The sequence below is a fragment of the Eucyclogobius newberryi genome, unplaced genomic scaffold (genome assembly GCF_026437365.1).
Source record: "Eucyclogobius newberryi isolate DKJ021-1_F unplaced genomic scaffold, fEucNew1.0.hap1 SCAF_23, whole genome shotgun sequence".
In the NCBI taxonomy this organism is placed as follows: Eukaryota; Metazoa; Chordata; class Actinopteri; order Gobiiformes; family Gobiidae; genus Eucyclogobius; species Eucyclogobius newberryi.
The window spans coordinates 1-19,097 of record NW_027315868.1 but is presented as its reverse complement, the minus strand read 5'-3'; the positions used below and the strand labels follow the sequence as shown (position 1 = coordinate 19,097).

General features: G+C 45.6%; 1 protein-coding gene across 1 annotated transcript in view; it reads left to right on the top strand.

Moving 5' to 3' along the window:
• LOC140372411 (rho-related BTB domain-containing protein 3-like) overlaps positions 1 to 11,149 on the top strand; it is a 28,877-nt gene extending 17,728 nt beyond the window's left edge. The window contains exons 5-10 of the mRNA XM_072459507.1: positions 649 to 757; positions 2,152 to 2,347; positions 3,106 to 3,317; positions 7,931 to 8,040; positions 10,230 to 10,335; positions 10,911 to 11,149. Coding sequence (XP_072315608.1) covers positions 649 to 757; positions 2,152 to 2,347; positions 3,106 to 3,317; positions 7,931 to 8,040; positions 10,230 to 10,335; positions 10,911 to 11,149 — 972 coding nt within the window. The remainder of the gene's footprint in view (positions 1 to 648; positions 758 to 2,151; positions 2,348 to 3,105; positions 3,318 to 7,930; positions 8,041 to 10,229; positions 10,336 to 10,910) is intronic.
• The last annotated feature ends 7,948 nt before the right edge of the window (positions 11,150 to 19,097 follow it).

Below are 19,097 nucleotides of genomic sequence, written 5' to 3'. Positions count from 1 at the left end.
TGCTAAAAATAGAAACATCTCTTCTTCTGATCTTCATAAAAACTGTGAAATTGAGACATCGCTTTATTTGTTTCTACAAATGTGTCCAATTTGTCCTCTGCATTTGACCCACAGCATTATTAAAGTCACTGTGATGGTTTAAATCCTCCTGAGCTCGATCTGAGCGAGGCACAAAAAGAGTTAGCTGTAAAGTCGCTAGCATTAGCCGTGATTATGAGCCTTAAATACATCATCGTAGCAGAAAAGGAAGTTATTGAGTCTTTATCAACTTCCATTTCAAATCTGAATTTGTATTTCAATATATTTTCTTAAATCGATAATTTTATGTGGTTTTACTTTTAATTAAGTATTTTGCTCCTGTATTAGAACTTTACTTCATCCACTGCCGTCTTTTTAATATTGTGATATTAGCTAATAGCTAACAAGAAGCAAAGTGTAAGTATCTTTTCATGTTTAATCTGCTTATTTAATAGTATCAGCAGTAATTGTAATATTCATTATCTCGTGGGTGACTTTGGGCCTTAGGCGGAGTCACCCTGGACGGGTCACACAGAGACAAACACACATGTGGATGGAGGGAGGCGGAGAACACAGTGACACGGGGAGAACATGCAGACTAATATTTGTTGTACTTTGTTGTACTTTCAGCTGGAATACTTCATGATCCAGTGTCTGAAACACAAAGCCAAAGATCGACCCGAGAAACGGAAAGGAAACAAACTGCACGACCTCCGACCCCCGCACCTCGAGCAACCAGGTGAGACACGCCCCTTTAGCACAGGAGAGACCACGCCCCTTTAGCACAGGTGAGACCACGCCCCTTTAGCACAGGTGAGACCACGCCCCTTCAGCACAGGTGAGACCACGCCCCTTTAGCACAGGTGAGACCACGCCCCTTCAGCACAGGTGAGACCACGCCCCTTCAGCACAGGTGAGACCACTCCCCTTCAGCACCGGTGAGACCACGCCCCTTCAGCACAGGTGAGACCACGCCCCTTCAGCACAGGTGAGACCACTCCCCTTCAGCACAGGTGAGACCACTCCCCTTCAGCACCGGTGAGACCACGCCCCTTCAGCACCGGTGAGACCACGCCCCTTCAGCACAGGTGAGACCACTCCCCTTCAGCACAGGTGAGACCACTCCCCTTCAGCACCGGTGAGACCACGCCCCTTCAGCACAGGTGAGACCACGCCCCTTTAGCACAGGTGAGACCACGCCCCTTCAGCACAGGTGAGACCACTCCCCTTCAGCACAGGTGAGACCACGCCCCTTCAGCACAGGTGAGACCACGCCCCTTCAGCACAGGTGAGACCACGCCCCTTCAGCACAGGTGAGACCACGCCCCTTCAGCACAGGTGAGACCACGCCCCTTCAGCACAGGTGAGACCACTCCCCTTCAGCACAGGTGAGACCACTCCCCTTCAGCACAGGTGAGACCACGCCCCTTCAGCACAGGTGAGACCACTCCCCTTCAGCACAGGTGAGACCACTCCCCTTCAGCACCGGTGAGACCACGCCCCTTCAGCACAGGTGAGACCACGCCCCTTCAGCACAGGTGAGACCACGCCCCTTCAGCACAGGTGAGACCACTCCCCTTCAGCACAGGTGAGACCACTCCCCTTCAGCACAGGTGAGACCACGCCCCTTCAGCACAGGTGAGACCACGCCCCTTCAGCACAGGTGAGACCACGCCCGTTCAGCACAGGTGAGACCACTCCCCTTCAGCACAGGTGAGACCACGCCCCTTCAGCACAGGTGAGACCACGCCCCTTCAGCACAGGTGAGACCACGCCCCTTCAGCACCGGTGAGACCACGCCCCCTTCAGCACAGGTGAGACCACGCCCCTTCAGCACAGGTGAGACCACGCCCCTTCAGCACCAGTGAGACCACGCCCCTTCAGCACCGGTGAGACCACGCCCCTTCAGCACCGGTGAGACCACGCCCCTTCAGCACAGGTGAGACCACTCCCCTTCAGCACAGGTGAGACCACGCCCCTTCAGCACAGGTGAGACCACGCCCCTGTTGGTCCTGGAGCCACTGAGCCGTGAAAAAGGCTGAGTTTATTCTTTAAATCGATCAATATTCTGTGAACAAACAAGAGAGAGACCTCTGACCTCTGACCTCTGACCTCTGACCTCTCTGACCTCAGCTCGTCTGCCTCCGATCCGTGTGGAAGAGTCGACCTTCTGTCAGGACCTCCAGTGGCTCCTGGAGCGAGGGGTCCAGTTTGCAGACGTGGCCTTCTTCAGCTCCGACTCGGGTCAAGAGCTCGGCTGGGGCCACGCCGCCGTCCTCTGCGCCGCCAGCCCCTACTTCAGGTCCCTGCTGCTGGGGCCCAAGACCAGGTGAGGACCAGGGGACCAGGGGACCAGGGGACCAGGGGACCAGGGGACCAGGGGACCAGGGGACCAGGGACCAGAGACAAGGGGACCAGAGACCAGGGACCAGGGACCAGGGGACCAGGGGACCAGGGGACCAGGGACCAGGGGACCAGAGACAAGGGGACCAGAGACAAGGTCCCTGTGTGTTCATGCTGTGGCAGGAGAACCATCTCCATGTGAAGCTCCACTAGATCATGTGGTTTTGTCTATATCAGGGGTGTCCAAACTTTTTTCACCGAGGGCCACATTTTGAAACTTATATGGAGCAGAGGGCCACAAACAACCTGACAATGTTGAATTTGAAAGTGAATACTGAAAGATTTTGCATTTGGCATTGTTCGATGAGCGTCCACACCTTTAATAATACTTGGGACATTAATAATAGGTTGTTATTACATAAAAATGCCTGAATTCTTCCAATTTTATAGTAAAAAGTACTACTTTTTGTTGTTTGGACCAACTTAGCAGGAAGCCGGAGGGCCAACAAAAATTGGTCTGCGGGCCGCATTTGGCCCCCGGGCCGTAGTTTGGACATGCCTGGTCTATATTATTTCCTTTAAAGACAAACTGGTTCTTTCACTTGTAATAAACACATTTAAGCCTCTGTTTGGTTCATCTGGATGTTTATTTTTCACTATTGACACTTTATTTCCATCGTCAAAGAACAAAATCACAACAGTTTAATTCTATAATGGGATAAAAGGCTCTGGCTCCGCCCCCAGGGAGCGGCCCCAGTCGCGGTGCGTGTGCAGAGAGCGGGACCCCGGGCCCCACTCGCTCATATCCTGTGAGGCCGCCATCGTGGAGGACCTGCCCCCGAGGCAGACGGACGCTCTCCTCAGCAGCCATCTGACCGCACGACTGTCCAGGCTCGTGGTCAAGGACCCACTGCTGTGCCTGTGTCTGTGGGAGACGCTCATGTTCATCTACAGAGGTAAACCAGGACTAAACCAGGTCTAAACCAGGTCTAAACCAGGTCTAAACCAGGTCTAAACCAGGACTAAACCAGGACTAAACCAGGACTAAACCAGGTCTAAACCAGGACTAAACCAGGTCTAAACCAGGACTAAACCAGGACTAAACCAGGTCTAAACCAGGACTAAACCAGGTCTAAACCAGGTCTAAACCAGGACTAAACCAGGACTAAACCAGGTCTAAACCAGGACTAAACCAGGTCTAAACCAGGTCTAAACCAGGACTAAACCAGGTCTAAACCAGGTCTAAACCAGGACTAAACCAGGTCTAAACCAGGACTTAACCAGGACTAAACCAGGTCTAAACCAGGACTAAACCAGGTCTAAACCAGGTCTAAAGCAGGACTAAACCAGGTCTAAACCAGGACTAAACCAGGTCTAAACCAGGTCTAAACCAGGACTTAACCAGGTCTAAACCAGGTCTAAACCAGGACTAAACCAGGACTAAACCAGGTCTAAACCAGGACTAAACCAGGTCTAAACCAGGTCTAAACCAGGTCTAAACCAGGTCTAAACCAGGTCTAAACCAGGACTTAACCAGGTCTAAACCAGGTCTAAACCAGGTCTAAACCAGGTCTAAACCAGGACTAAACCAGGTCTAAACCAGGACTAAACCAGGTCTAAACCAGGTCTAAACCAGGTCTAAACCAGGTCTAAACCAGGTCTAAACCAGGACTTAACCAGGTCTAAACCAGGTCTAAACCAGGACTAAACCAGGTCTAAACCAGGACTAAACCAGGTCTAAACCAGGACTAAACCAGGACTAAACCAGGTCTAAACCAGGTCTAAACCAGGTCTAAACCAGGACTAAACCAGGACTTAACCAGGTCTTAACCAGGACTTAACCAGGACTTAACCAGGTCTAAACCAGGACTAAACCAGGACTAAACCAGGTCTAAACCAGGTCTAAACCAGGTCTAAACCAGGTCTAAACCAGGTCTAAACCAGGACTTAACCAGGACTTAACCAGGACTAAACCAGGACTAAACCAGGACTAAACCAGGACTAAACCAGGACTTAACCAGGACTAAACCAGGACTAAACCAGGACTAAACCAGGTCTAAACCAGGTCTAAACCAGGACTTAACCAGGTCTAAACCAGGACTAAACCAGGACTAAACCAGGTCTAAACCAGGACTTAACCAGGTCTAAACCAGGACTAAACCAGGACTAAACCAGGACTAAACCAGGTCTAAACCAGGACTAAACCAGGTCTAAACCAGGACTTAACCAGGTCTAAACCAGGACTAAACCAGGACTAAACCAGGTCTAAACCAGGACTAAACCAGGTCTAAACCAGGACTAAACCAGGACTAAACCAGGTCTAAACCAGGACTTAACCAGGACTTAACCAGGTCTAAACCAGGACTAAACCAGGTCTAAACCAGGACTAAACCAGGTCTAAACCAGGACTTAACCAGGACTTAACCAGGTATAAACCAGGACTAAACCAGGACTAAACCAGGACTAAACCAGGACTAAACCAGGACTTAACCAGGACTTAACCAGGTCTAAACCAGGACTAAACCAGGACTAAACCAGGACTTAACCAGGACTTAACCAGGTCTAAACCAGGACTAAACCAGGTCTAAACCAGGACTAAACCAGGACTAAACCAGGTCTAAACCAGGACTTAACCAGGACTTAACCAGGTCTAAACCAGGACTAAACCAGGACTAAACCAGGTCTAAACCAGGACTAAACCAGGTCTAAACCAGGACTAAACCAGGACTAAACCAGGACTAAACCAGGACTAAACCAGGTCTAAACCAGGTCTAAACCAGGACTAAACCAGGTCTAAACCAGGACTAAACCAGGACTAAACCAGGACTAAACCAGGACTTAACCAGGTCTAAACCAGGTCTAAACCAGGACTAAACCAGGACTAAACCAGGTCTAAACCAGGTCTAAACCAGGTCTAAACCAGGACTAAACCAGGTCTAAACCAGGACTAAACCAGGACTAAACCAGGACTAAACCAGGTCTAAACCAGGTCTAAACCAGGACTAAACCAGGACTAAACCAGGACTAAACCAGGACTAAACCAGGACTAAACCAGGACTTAACCAGGACTTAACCAGGTCTAAACCAGGACTAAACCAGGACTAAACCAGGTCCAAACCAGGTCCAAACCAGGACTAAACCAGTCCAAACCAGGTCCAAACCAGGTCCAAACCAGGTCTAAACCATGTCTAAACCATGTCTAAACCATGTCTAAACCATGTCTAAACCAGGTCTAAACCAGGTCTAAACCAGGTCTAAACCAGGTCTAAACCAGGTCTAAACCAGGTCTAAACCAGGTCTAAACCAGGTCTAAACCAGGACTAAACCAGGACTAAACCAGGACTAAACCAGGTCCAAACCAGGTCCAAACCATGTCTAAACCATGTCTAAACCATGTCTAAACCAGGTCTAAACCAGGTCTAAACCAGGACTAAACCAGGACTAAACCAGGACTAAACCAGGACTAAACCAGGTCCAAACCAGGTCTAAACCAGGTCCAAACCATGTCTAAACCAGGTCTAAACCAGGTCTAAACCAGGACTTAACCAGGTCTAAACCAGGACTTAACCAGGTCTAAACCAGGACTTAACCAGGACTAAACCAGGACTAAACCAGGTCTAAACCAGGTCTAAACCAGGTCTAAACCAGGTCTAAACCAGGACTAAACCAGGTCTAAACCATGTCTAAACCAGGACTAAACCAGGACTTAACCAGGTCTAAACCAGGTCTAAACCAGGACTAAACCAGGACTAAACCAGGTCTAAACCAGGTCTAAACCAGGTCTAAACCAGGACTAAACCAGGTCTAAACCAGGACTAAACCAGGACTAAACCAGGACTAAACCAGGTCTAAACCAGGTCTAAACCAGGACTAAACCAGGTCTAAACCAGGACTAAACCAGGACTAAACCAGGACTAAACCAGGACTAAACCAGGACTTAACCAGGACTTAACCAGGTCTAAACCAGGACTAAACCAGGACTAAACCAGGTCCAAACCAGGTCCAAACCAGGACTAAACCAGTCCAAACCAGGTCCAAACCAGGTCTAAACCAGGTCTAAACCATGTCTAAACCATGTCTAAACCATGTCTAAACCAGGTCTAAACCAGGTCTAAACCAGGTCTAAACCAGGTCTAAACCAGGTCTAAACCAGGTCTAAACCAGGACTAAACCAGGACTAAACCAGGACTAAACCAGGACTAAACCAGGTCCAAACCAGGTCCAAACCATGTCTAAACCAGGTCTAAACCAGGTCTAAACCAGGTCTAAACCAGGTCTAAACCAGGACTAAACCAGGACTAAACCAGGACTAAACCAGGACTAAACCAGGACTAAACCAGGTCCAAACCAGGTCTAAACCAGGTCCAAACCAGGTCTAAACCAGGTCTAAACCAGGTCTAAACCAGGACTTAACCAGGTCTAAACCAGGTCTAAACCAGGACTAAACCAGGACTAAACCAGGTCTAAACCAGGTCTAAACCAGGTCTAAACCAGGTCTAAACCAGGTCTAAACCAGGACTAAACCAGGTCTAAACCATGTCTAAACCATGTCTAAACCATGTCTAAACCAGGACTAAACCAGGACTAAACCAGGTCTAAACCAGGTCTAAACCAGGTCTAAACCAGGTCTAAACCAGGTCTAAACCAGGTCTAAACCAGGACTAAACCAGGTCTAAACCAGGACTAAACCAGGACTAAACCAGGACTAAACCAGGACTAAACCAGGTCTAAACCAGGTCTAAACCAGGACTAAACCAGGACTAAACCAGGTCTAAACCAGGTCTAAACCAGGTCTAAACCAGGTCTAAACCATGTCTAAACCATGTCTAAACCATGTCTAAACCAGGTCCAAACCAGGTCTAAACCAGGTCTAAACCAGGTCTAAACCAGGACTAAACCAGGACTAAACCAGGACTAAACCAGGTCTAAACCAGGTCCAAACCAGGTCTAAACCAGGTCTAAACCAGGTCTAAACCAGGTCTAAACCAGGACTAAACCAGGACTAAACCAGGACTAAACCAGGACTAAACCAGGACTAAACCAGGTCTAAACCAGGACTAAACCAGGACTAAACCAGGTCTAAACCAGGACTAAACCAGGTCTAAACCAGGTCTAAACCAGGACTAAACCAGGACTAAACCAGGTCTAAACCAGGTCTAAACCAGGTCTAAACCAGGTCTAAACCAGGACTAAACCAGGACTAAACCAGGTCCAAACCAGGTCTAAACAATGTCTAAACCAGGACTAAACCAGGTCTAAACCAGGACTAAACCAGGTCTAAACCAGGTCTAAACCAGGTCTAAACCAGGACTAAACCAGGTCTAAACCAGGTCTAAACCAGGACTAAACCAGGTCTAAACCAGGTCTAAACCAGGACTAAACCAGGACTAAACCAGGTCTAAACCAGGTCTAAACCAGGACTAAACCAGGTCCAAACCAGGTCTAAACCAGGTCTAAACCAGGACTAACCCAGGACTAAACCAGGACTAAACCAGGACTAAAACAAGACTAAACCAGGTCTAAACCAGGTCTGGACCATGTGGTCCTCCCTCACGTTGCTGTGTTTCAGGTGCATGGGAGTGGGATCACCTGCAGGAGGCACTGGAGGAGAAGCTGAAGAACCCTCTGGCTGTGGTTCAACTTCTGGAGAGAATCAGATCTCTGCTGGGACGAGACCGGGTAAACTCTGACCTTCTGACCTCTGTGTTCTGACCGTTCTCTGCTCCTCTACGTTCTCTGCTCTCAGGCTGAGGTCACATTCAGCACTGCCAAAGGGACAAAACCATGACCAAAGACCTATCTAAGCCTGGTGTCACACGTGTATGTGTGTGTGTTACACGTGTATGTGTGTGTGTGTGTGTGTGTGTGTTACACGTGTGTGTTTGTTTGTGTGTGTGTGTGTTACACATGTGTGTTTGTGTTTGTGTGTGTGTGTGTGTGTTACACATGTGTGTTTGTGTTTGTGTGTGTGTGTGTGTGTGTATGTGTTACACGTGTGTGTGTGTGTGTGTGTGTTACACGTGTGTGTGTGTGTTACACGTGTGTGTGTGTTTGTGTGTGTGTTACACGTGTGTGTGTGTGTGTGTTACACGTGTGTGTGTGTTTGTGTGTGTGTTACACGTGTGTGTGTGTTACACGCGTGTGTGTGTTACACGTGTGTGTGTGTGTGTGTGTTATACGTGTGTGTGTGTGTTACACGTGTGTGTGTGTGTGTGTGTATGTACTACACGTGTGTGTGTGTGTGTGTATGTGTTACACGTGTGTGTATGTGTTACACGTGTGTGTGTGTGTGTATGTGTTACACGTGTGTGTGTGTATGTGTTACACGTGTATGTGTGTGTTAAACGAGTATGTGTTACACGTGTGTGTATGTATGTGTTACACGTGTGTTACGTGTGTGTTACATGTGTGCTACTTGTGTTACACATGTGTGTGTTACACAGGTGTGTGTTACACATGTGTGTGTTACATGTGTGTGTTACATGTGTGTGTTATTTGTGTTACATGTGTGTGTTACATGTGTGTTACATGTGTGTTTTACACATGTGTTTGTTAAATGTGTGTGTTACATGTGTGTGTAACACGTGTGTGTTACACGTGTGTGTAACACATGTGTGTTACACGCGTGTGTTACATGTTTGTGTTACACGCTTGTGTTACACGCGTGTAACACGTGTGTGTTACATGTGTGTGTTACATGTGTGTTACACGTGTGTGTTACACGTGTGTGTTACACTTGTATGTTACACGTGTATGTTACACGTGTGTGTTACACGTATGTGTTACGTGTGTGTTACCCGTGTGTGTTACACGTGTGTGTTACACGTGTTTGTTACACGTGTTTGTTACACGTGTTTGTTACACGTGTTTGTTACACGTATGTGTTACACGTGTGTGTTACATGTGTGTTACACGTGTGTGTTACACGTGTGTAACATGTGTTTGTTACATGTGTTTGTTACATGTGTGTGTTACACGTGTGTGTTACATGTGTGTGTTACATGTGTGTGTGTGTTACATGTGTTTGTGTGTTACATGTGTTTGTGTGTTACATGTGTGTGTGTGTGTGTTACATGTGTGTGTTACACGTACGTTACATGTGTGTGTTACACGTGTGTGTTACACGTGTGTGTTACATGTGTGTGTGTGTTACATGTGTTTGTGTGTTACATGTGTGTGTGTGTGTGTGTTACATGTGTGTGTTACACGTACGTTACATGTGTGTGTTACACGTGTGTGTTACATGTGTGTGTTACATGTGTGTGTGTGTGTTACATGTGTGTGTGTGTGTGTGTGTGTGTTACACGTGTGTGTTACACGTGTGTGTTACATGTGTGTGTGTGTTACATGTGTTTGTGTGTTACATGTGTGTGTGTGTGTGTTACATGTGTGTGTTACACGTACGTTACATGTGTGTGTTACACGTGTGTGTTACATGTGTGTGTGTGTTACATGTGTTTGTGTGTTACATGTGTGTGTGTGTGTGTTACATGTGTGTGTTACACGTACGTTACATGTGTGTGTTACACGTGTGTGTTACATGTGTATGTTACATGTGTGTGTGTGTTACATGTGTGTGTGTGTGTGTGTGTTACATGTGTGTGTTACACGTGTGTGTTACACGTGTGTGTTACACGTGTGTTACACGTGTGTGTTACACGTGTGTGTTACACGTCTGTGTTACATGTGTGTGTTACACGTACGTTACATGTGTGTGTTACACGTGTGTGTTACACGTGTGTGTTACACCTGTGTGTTACACGTGTGTGTTACATGTGTGTGTTACACGTGTGTTAAATGTGTGTGTTACACGTGTGTGTTACACTTGTGTGTTACATGTGTGTTACGTATGTGTGTTACCTCCTCAGGCTCAGCGGGACACGCCCAGCGCTCGTGTGGCTCAGCTTGGACCTCAGACTCTGGTGAACCTCTTCAACTCTCCTCTTTACTCAGACGTCATCTTCATGGTTCAAGGTAAAAGTACTATCAATACTGCAAATCCTGCAATACTACAGTAACACTCACACAGCAGTAGTGCAGTTTGGACTGACACAAATATCAAGTTTGCTGAAATTTGTGAGGAAAAGTTGAAGAAAAAGGGAGAAATTACAATAAATTCCATCCAAAATGTAGAAGAATCCACAGAAAGGCAGTTTATCCGGGCGTCGCATCACGATGTCCGCGGCCTTTATCAGGAGGTCCTGATGGCCTGTTCCCTGCAGTGGAAGTGTGCTCCACAAGTATCCATTTACTGCGTCCTGCAGTAGTTCTGAGGCCCAAATACTTGGATGTCAGAAACAGTCTGAAGTGCTTTGTTTAACTCAGAAATGATTATGTGACCAAACAACCCACTGCTGTTGAAATAATGTTCAAAGACAAAAATGTGTTTGTTATAAATTGTGCCAAGCTTTGGACGTCTCAGTGTGATGTCATCGATATCATTTATATTTACTCTACATTTATCCACCAAATAAAGGCAAAACTAGAACATCATAAAAGCCAGTCAAACTCCTCACTTGTGTCTGCGCTCGCTCTTGCGCCCCCTGCAGGCAGCGTGCTCCCGGCGCACAGGGCCGTTCTCGTCGCTCGCTGTGATGTCATGGCGGCCATGTTCAGTGGAAAATACGCCGAAGCTCGCAGCCGCGTCGTCCCGATTCACGGCGTCTCCTCGGACACTTTCCTGTCCTTCCTGGAGTATCTCTACACTGACTCCTGCTGTCCAGGTCAGGAACTACACCCTACAACTGAGACTCTGACGTCACAAACTAAACTCATGTTTCCTTCATAAATCTGACCTAAATCCTCCTGAGGTCAGAGTCACAGAAAGACGTTTAGTAATTCCAGTGTGTGTGTGAGGGGCGTGGCTAAAACTAGTGTGTGTGAGGGGCGTGGCTAAAGCTAGTGCGTGTGAGGGGCGTGGCTACAGCTAGTGCGTATGAGGGGCATGGCTAAAGCTAGTGGGTGTGAGGGGCGTGGCTAAAGCTAGTGTGTGTGAGGGGCGTGGCTAAAGCTAGTGTTTGTGAGGGGCGTGGCAAAAGCTAGTGTTTGTGAGGGGTGTGGCTAAAGCTATTGTGTGTGAGGGGTGTGGCTAAAGCTATTGTGTGTGAGGGGCGTGGCAAAAGCTAGTGTTTGTGAGGGGTGTGGCTAAAGCTATTGTGTGTGAGGGGCGTGGCTAAAGCTAGTGTGTGTGAGGGGCGTGGCTAAAGCTAGTGTGTGTGAGGGGCGTGGCTAAAGCTAGTGTGTGTGAGGGGCGTGGCTAAAGCTAGTGCGTGTGAGGGGCGTGGCTACAGCTAGTGCGTATGAGGGGCATGGCTAAAGCTAGTGGGTGTGAGGGGCGTGGCTAAAGCTAGTGTGTGTGAGGGGCGTGGCTAAAGCTAGTGTTTGTGAGGGGCGTGGCAAAAGCTAGTGTTTGTGAGGGGTGTGGCTAAAGCTATTGTGTGTGAGGGGTGTGGCTAAAGCTATTGTGTGTGAGGGGCGTGGCAAAAGCTAGTGTTTGTGAGGGGTGTGGCTAAAGCTATTGTGTGTGAGGGGCGTGGCTAAAGCTAGTGTGTGTGAGGGGCGTGGCTAAAGCTAGTGTGTGTGAGGGGCGTGGCTAAAGCTAGTGCGTGTGAGGGGCGTGGCTAAAGCTAGTGCGTGTGAGGGGCGTGGCTAAAGCTAGTGTGTGTGAGGGGCGTGGCTAAAGCTAGTGTGTGTGAGGGGCGTGGCTAAAGCTAGTGTGTGTGAGGGGCGTGGCTAAAGCTAGTGTGTGTGAGCGGCGTGGCTACAGCTAGTGTTTGTGAGGGGCGTGGCTAAAGCTAGTGTGTGTGAGGGGCGTGGCTAAAGCTAGTGTGTGTGAGGGGCATGGCTAAAGCTAGTGTGTGTGAGGGGCGTGGCTAAAGCTAGTGTGTGTGAGCGGCGTGGCTACAGCTAGTGTTTGTGAGGGGCGTGGCTAAAGTTAGTGTGTGTGAGGGGCGTGGCTAAAGCTAGTGTGTGTGAGGGGCGTGGCTAAAGCTAGTGTGTGTGAGCGGCGTGGCTACAGCTAGTGTTTGTGAGGGGCGTGGCTAAAGCTAGTGTGTGTGAGGGGCGTGGCTAAAGCTAGTGTGTGTGAGGGGCGTGGCTAAAGCTAGTGTGTGTGAGCGGCGTGGCTACAGCTAGTGTTTGTGAGGGGCATGGCTAAAGCTAGCGTGTGTGAGGGGCGTGGCTAAAGCTAGCGTGTGTGAGGGGCGTGGCTAAAGCTAGTGTATATGATCGGCATGGCTAAAGCTAGCGTGTGTGAGTGGCGTGGCGTTTGAACCTCTCTTTATGTCATGCTAATGCTAATGCTAATATCAGACGCATTATGACCTGGAAATATCAGATTGTGGCTCTTGACAAAGCGAGTGCCGCGCGGCCATAAACAGGAAACAGCTGTTGCTAATGTGCTACGCTAGCTTTGTGTTGCTAACGCTCAACGTATAAGTTAGCATCAGTGGAAACACGGAGCTTTATCTGTTTGATTGATTGGCAAACTCCAAACGAACACACACAGTTTAAGATTGTAACATCTTTGTTTAGTGTGTATGTTTTGCTCCTTCCATGTTGTAAGCACAGATTTTACCCAGGGATTCTCCATCTTTAGATGATTTAGTGGTTTATTTATACCAGAGTGTATAAAGCTCTAAAGACACACTTCAGAGTGTATAAAGCTCTAAAGACACACCTCAGAGTCTATAAAGCTCTAAAGACACACCTCAGAGTCTATAAAGCTCTAAAGACACACCTCAGAGTGTATAAAGCTCTAAAGACACACTTCAGAGTGTATAAAGCTCTAAAGACACACCTCAGAGTGGATAAAGCTCTAAAGACACACCTCAGAGTCTATAAAGCTCTAAAGACACACCTCAGAGTGTATAAAGCTCTAAAGACACACTTCAGAGTGGATAAAGCTCTAAAGACACACCTCAGAGTGGATAAAGCTCTAAAGACACACCTCAGAGTCTATAAAGCTCTAAAGACACACCTCAGAGTCTATAAAGCTCTAAAGACACACCTCAGAGTGTATAAAGCTCTAAAGACACACTTCAGAGTGTATAAAGCTCTAAAGACACACCTCAGAGTGGATAAAGCTCTAAAGACACACCTCAGAGTCTATAAAGCTCTAAAGACACACCTCAGAGTGTATAAAGCTCTAAAGACACACTTCAGAGTGGATAAAGCTCTAAAGACACACCTCAGAGTCTATAAAGCTCTAAAGACACACCTCAGAGTGTATAAAGCTCTAAAGACACACCTCAGAGTGTATAAAGCTCTAAAGACACACTTCAGAGTGTATAAAGCTCTAAAGACACACCTCAGAGTGGATAAAGCTCTAAAGACACACCTCAGAGTCTATAAAGCTCTAAAGACACACCTCAGAGTGTATAAAGCTCTAAAGACACACCTCAGAGTGTATAAAGCTCTAAAGACACACCTCAGAGTGGTATAAAGCTCTAAAGACACACTTCAGAGTGTATAAAGCTCTAAAGACACACCTCAGAGAGGTATAAAGCTCTAAAGACACACCTCAGAGTGGTATAAAGCTCTAAAGACACACCTCAGAGTGTATAAAGCTCTAAAGACACACCTCAGAGTGTATAAAGCTCTAAAGACACACTTCAGAGTGGTATAAAGCTCTAAAGACACACCTCAGAGTGGTATAAAGCTCTAAAGACACACCTCAGAGTGGTATAAAGCTCTAAAGACACACCTCAGAGTGTATAAAGCTCTAAAGACACACCTCAGAGTGTATAAAGCTCTAAAGACACACCCCAGAGTGTATAAAGCTCTAAAGACACACCTCAGAGTGTATAAAGCTCTAAAGACACACCTCAGAGTGTATAAAGCTCTAAAGACACACCTCAGAGTGTATAAAGCTCTAAAGACACACCTCAGAGTGGTATAAAGCTCTAAAGACACACCTCAGAGTGTATAAAGCTCTAAAGACACACCTCAGAGTGTATAAAGCGTGTATAAAGCTCTCAGAGTGTATAAAGCTCTAAAGACACACCTCAGAGTGTATAAAGCTCTAAAGACACACCTCAGAGTGTATAAAGCTCTAAAGACACACCTCAGAGTGTATAAAGCTCTAAAGACACACCTCAGAGTGGTATAAAGCTCTAAAGCCACACTTCAGAGTGTATAAAGCTCTAAAGACACACCTCAGAGTGTATAAAGCTCTAAAGACACACCTCAGAGAGGTATAAAGCTCTAAAGACACACCTCAGAGTGGTATAAAGCTCTAAAGACACACCTCAGAGTGTATAAAGCTCTAAAGACACACCTCAGAGTGTATAAAGCTCTAAAGACACACCTCAGAGTGTATAAAGCTCTAAAGACACACCTCAGAGTGGTATAAAGCTCTAAAGACACACCTCAGAGTGGTATAAAGCTCTAAAGACACACCTCAGAGTGGTATAAAGCTCTAAAGACGCACCTCAGAGTGGTATAAAGCTCTAAAGACGCACCTCAGAGTGTTATAAAGCTCTAAAGACACACCTCAGAGTGTATAAAGCTCTAAAGACACACCTCAGAGTGTATAAAGCTCTAAAGACACACCTCAGAGTGTATAAAGCTCTAAAGACACACCTCAGAGTGTATAAAGCTCTAAAGACACACCTCAGAGTGTATAAAGCTCTAAAGACACACCTCAGAGTGTATAAAGCTCTAAAGACACACCTCAGAGTGTATAAAGCTCTAAAGACACATCTCAGAGTGTATAAAGCGTGTATAAAGCTCTCAGAGTGTATAAAGCTCTAAAGACACACCTCAGAGTGTATAAAGCTCTAAAGACACACCTCAGAGTGTATAAAGCTCTAAAGACACACCTCAGAGTGTATAAAGCTCTAAAGACACACCTCAGAGTGGTATAAAGCTCTAAAGCCACACTTCAGAGTGTATAAAGCTCTAAAGACACACCTCAGAGTGTATAAAGCTCTAAAGACACACCTCAGAGTGTATAAAGCTCTAAAGACACACCTCAGAGTGTATAAAGCTCTAAAGACACACTTCAGAGTGGTATAAAGCTCTAAAGACACACCTCAGAGTGTATAAAGCTCTAAAGACACACCTCAGAGTGTATAAAGCTCTAAATACACACCTCAGAGTGGTATAAAGCTCTAAAGACACACCTCAGAGTGTATAAAGCTCTAAAGACGCACCTCAGAGTGTATAAAGCTCTAAAGACACACTTCAGAGTGTATAAAGCTCTAAAGACACACCTCAGAGTGTATAAAGCTCTAAAGACACACCTCAGAGTGTATAAAGCTCTAAAGACACACTTCAGAGTGGTATAAAGCTCTAAAGACACACCTCAGAGTGTATAAAGCTCTAAAGACACACCTCAGAGTGTATAAAGCTCTAAAGACACATCTCAGAGTGTATAAAGCTCTAAAGACACACCTCAGAGTGTATAAAGCTCTAAAGACACACCTCAGAGTGTATAAAGCTCTAAAGACACACTTCAGAGTGTTATAAAGCTCTAAAGACACACCTCAGAGTGGTATAAAGCTCTAAAGACACACCTCAGAGTGGTATAAAGCTCTAAAGACACACCTCAGAGTGTATAAAGCTCTAAAGACACACCTCAGAGTGTATAAAGCTCTAAAGACACACCTCTCAGAGTGTATAAAGCTCTAAAGACACACCTCAGAGTGTATAAAGCTCTAAAGACACACCTCAGAGTGTATAAAGCTCTAAAGACACATCTCAGAGTGTATAAAGCGTGTATAAAGCTCTCAGAGTGTATAAAGCTCTAAAGACACACCTCAGAGTGTATAAAGCTCTAAAGACACACCCCAGAGTGTATAAAGCTCTAAAGACACACCTCAGAGTGTATAAAGCTCTAAAGACACACCTCAGAGTGTATAAAGCTCTAAAGACACACCTCAGAGTGTATAAAGCTCTAAAGACACACCTCAGAGTGTATAAAGCTCTAAAGACACACCTCAGAGTGTATAAAGCTCTAAAGACACACCTCAGAGTGTATAAAGCTCTAAAGACACACCTCAGAGTGTATAAAGCTCTAAAGACACATCTCAGAGTGTATAAAGCGTGTATAAAGCTCTCAGAGTGTATAAAGCTCTAAAGACACACCTCAGAGTGTATAAAGCTCTAAAGACACACCTCAGAGTGTATAAAGCTCTAAAGACACACCTCAGAGTGTATAAAGCTCTAAAGACACACCTCAGAGTGTATAAAGCTCTAAAGACACACCTCAGAGTGTATAAAGCGTGTATAAAGCTCTCAGAGTGTATAAAGCTCTAAAGACACACCTCAGAGTGTATAAAGCTCTAAAGACACACCTCAGAGTGTATAAAGCTCTAAAGACACACCTCAGAGTGGTATAAAGCTCTAAAGCCACACTTCAGAGTGTATAAAGCTCTAAAGACACACCTCAGAGTGTATAAAGCTCTAAAGACACACCTCAGAGAGGTATAAAGCTCTAAAGACACACCTCAGAGTGGTATAAAGCTCTAAAGACACACCTCAGAGTGTATAAAGCTCTAAAGACACACCTCAGAGTGTATAAAGCTCTAAAGACACACCTCAGAGTGTATAAAGCTCTAAAGACACACCTCAGAGTGTATAAAGCTCTAAAGACACACCTCAGAGTGTATAAAGCTCTAAAGACACATCTCAGAGTGTATAAAGCGTGTATAAAGCTCTCAGAGTGTATAAAGCTCTAAAGACACACCTCAGAGTGTATAAAGCTCTAAAGACACACCTCAGAGTGTATAAAGCTCTAAAGACACACCTCAGAGTGTATAAAGCTCTAAAGACACACCTCAGAGTGTATAAAGCTCTAAAGACACACCTCAGAGTGTATAAAGCGTGTATAAAGCTCTCAGAGTGTATAAAGCTCTAAAGACACACCTCAGAGTGTATAAAGCTCTAAAGACACACCTCAGAGTGTATAAAGCTCTAAAGACACACCTCAGAGTGGTATAAAGCTCTAAAGCCACACTTCAGAGTGTATAAAGCTCTAAAGACACACCTCAGAGTGTATAAAGCTCTAAAGACACACCTCAGAGAGGTATAAAGCTCTAAAGACACACCTCAGAGTGGTATAAAGCTCTAAAGACACACCTCAGAGTGTATAAAGCTCTAAAGACACACCTCAGAGTGTATAAAGCTCTAAAGACACACTTCAGAGTGGTATAAAGCTCTAAAGACACACCTCAGAGTGTATAAAGCTCTAAAGACACACCTCAGAGTGTATAAAGCTCTAAAGACACACCTCAGAGTGTATAAAGCTCTAAAGACACACCTCAGAGTGTATAAAGCTCTAAAGACACATCTCAGAGTGTATAAAGCGTGTATAAAGCTCTCAGAGTGTATAAAGCTCTAAAGACACACCTCAGAGTGTATAAAGCTCTAAAGACACACCTCAGAGTGTATAAAGCTCTAAAGACACACCTCAGAGTGTATAAAGCGTGTATAAAGCTCTCAGAGTGTATAAAGCTCTAAAGACACACCTCAGAGTGTATAAAGCTCTAAAGACACACCTCAGAGTGTATAAAGCTCTAAAGACACACCTCAGAGTGTATAAAGCTCTAAAGACACACCTCAGAGTGTATAAAGCTCTAAAGACACACCTCAGAGTGTATAAAGCTCTAAAGACGCACCTCAGAGTGTATAAAGCTCTAAAGACACACCTCAGAGTGTATAAAGCTCTAAAGACACACCTCAGAGTGGTATAAAGCTCTAAAGACACACCTCAGAGTGGTATAAAGCTCTAAAGACACACCTCAGAGTGGTATAAAGCTCTAAAGACACACCTCAGAGTGTATAAAGCTCTAAAGACACACCTCAGAGTGTATAAAGCGTGTATAAAGCTCTCAGAGTGTATAAAGCTCTAAAGACACACCTCAGAGTGTATAAAGCTCTAAAGACACACCTCAGAGTGTATGAAGCTCTAAAGACACACCTCAGAGTGTATAAAGCTCTAAAGACACACCTCAGAGTGTATAAAGCTCTAAAGACACACCTCAGAGTGTATAAAGCTCTAAAGACACACCTCAGAGTGTATAAAGCTCTAAAGACACACCTCAGAGTATATAAATCTCTAAAGACACACCTCAGAGTGGTATAAAGCTCTAAAGACACACCTCAGAGTGGTATAAAGCTCTAAAGACACACCTCAGAGTGTATAAAGCTCTAAAGACACACCTCAGAGTGGTATAAAGCTCTAAAGACACACTTCAGAGTTGTATAAAGCTCTAAAGACACACCTCAGAGTGTATAAAGCTCTAAAGACACACTTCAGAGTGGTATAAAGCTCTAAAGACACACCTCAGAGTGGTATAAAGCTCTAAAGACACACCTCAGAGTGTATAAAGCTCTAAAGACACCTCAGAGTGTATAAAGCTCTAAAGACACACCTCAGAGTGTATCGACATATTTTACAATAATAACACATTACCCAGTCTCAAGGTTCATAGCGGCTGAAAACTCTTAAAGAAAATGCACTCTATGTCATCACCTTCACTGGCAGCATGTACTCAGTAACTTGCTTTCTCCCATCTCATTTTAGATCCTCGACTCATTTTGAACTCCAGCTTTCAGTCAGAGTTGAAGGTAAAAGATAAAAAAAAGCAGATCCCAGACACAGGTGCTCCCAGTCTGCTGATTCAGACAGTAAAAATATCTTTCTGGTAGCATCCCCGTACCCTTTTCTTGCCAGCTTTCACTGCCTTGCACCTCTACCCTGCTGGATTTGACTGTTGTAAGCATTTTAAGGT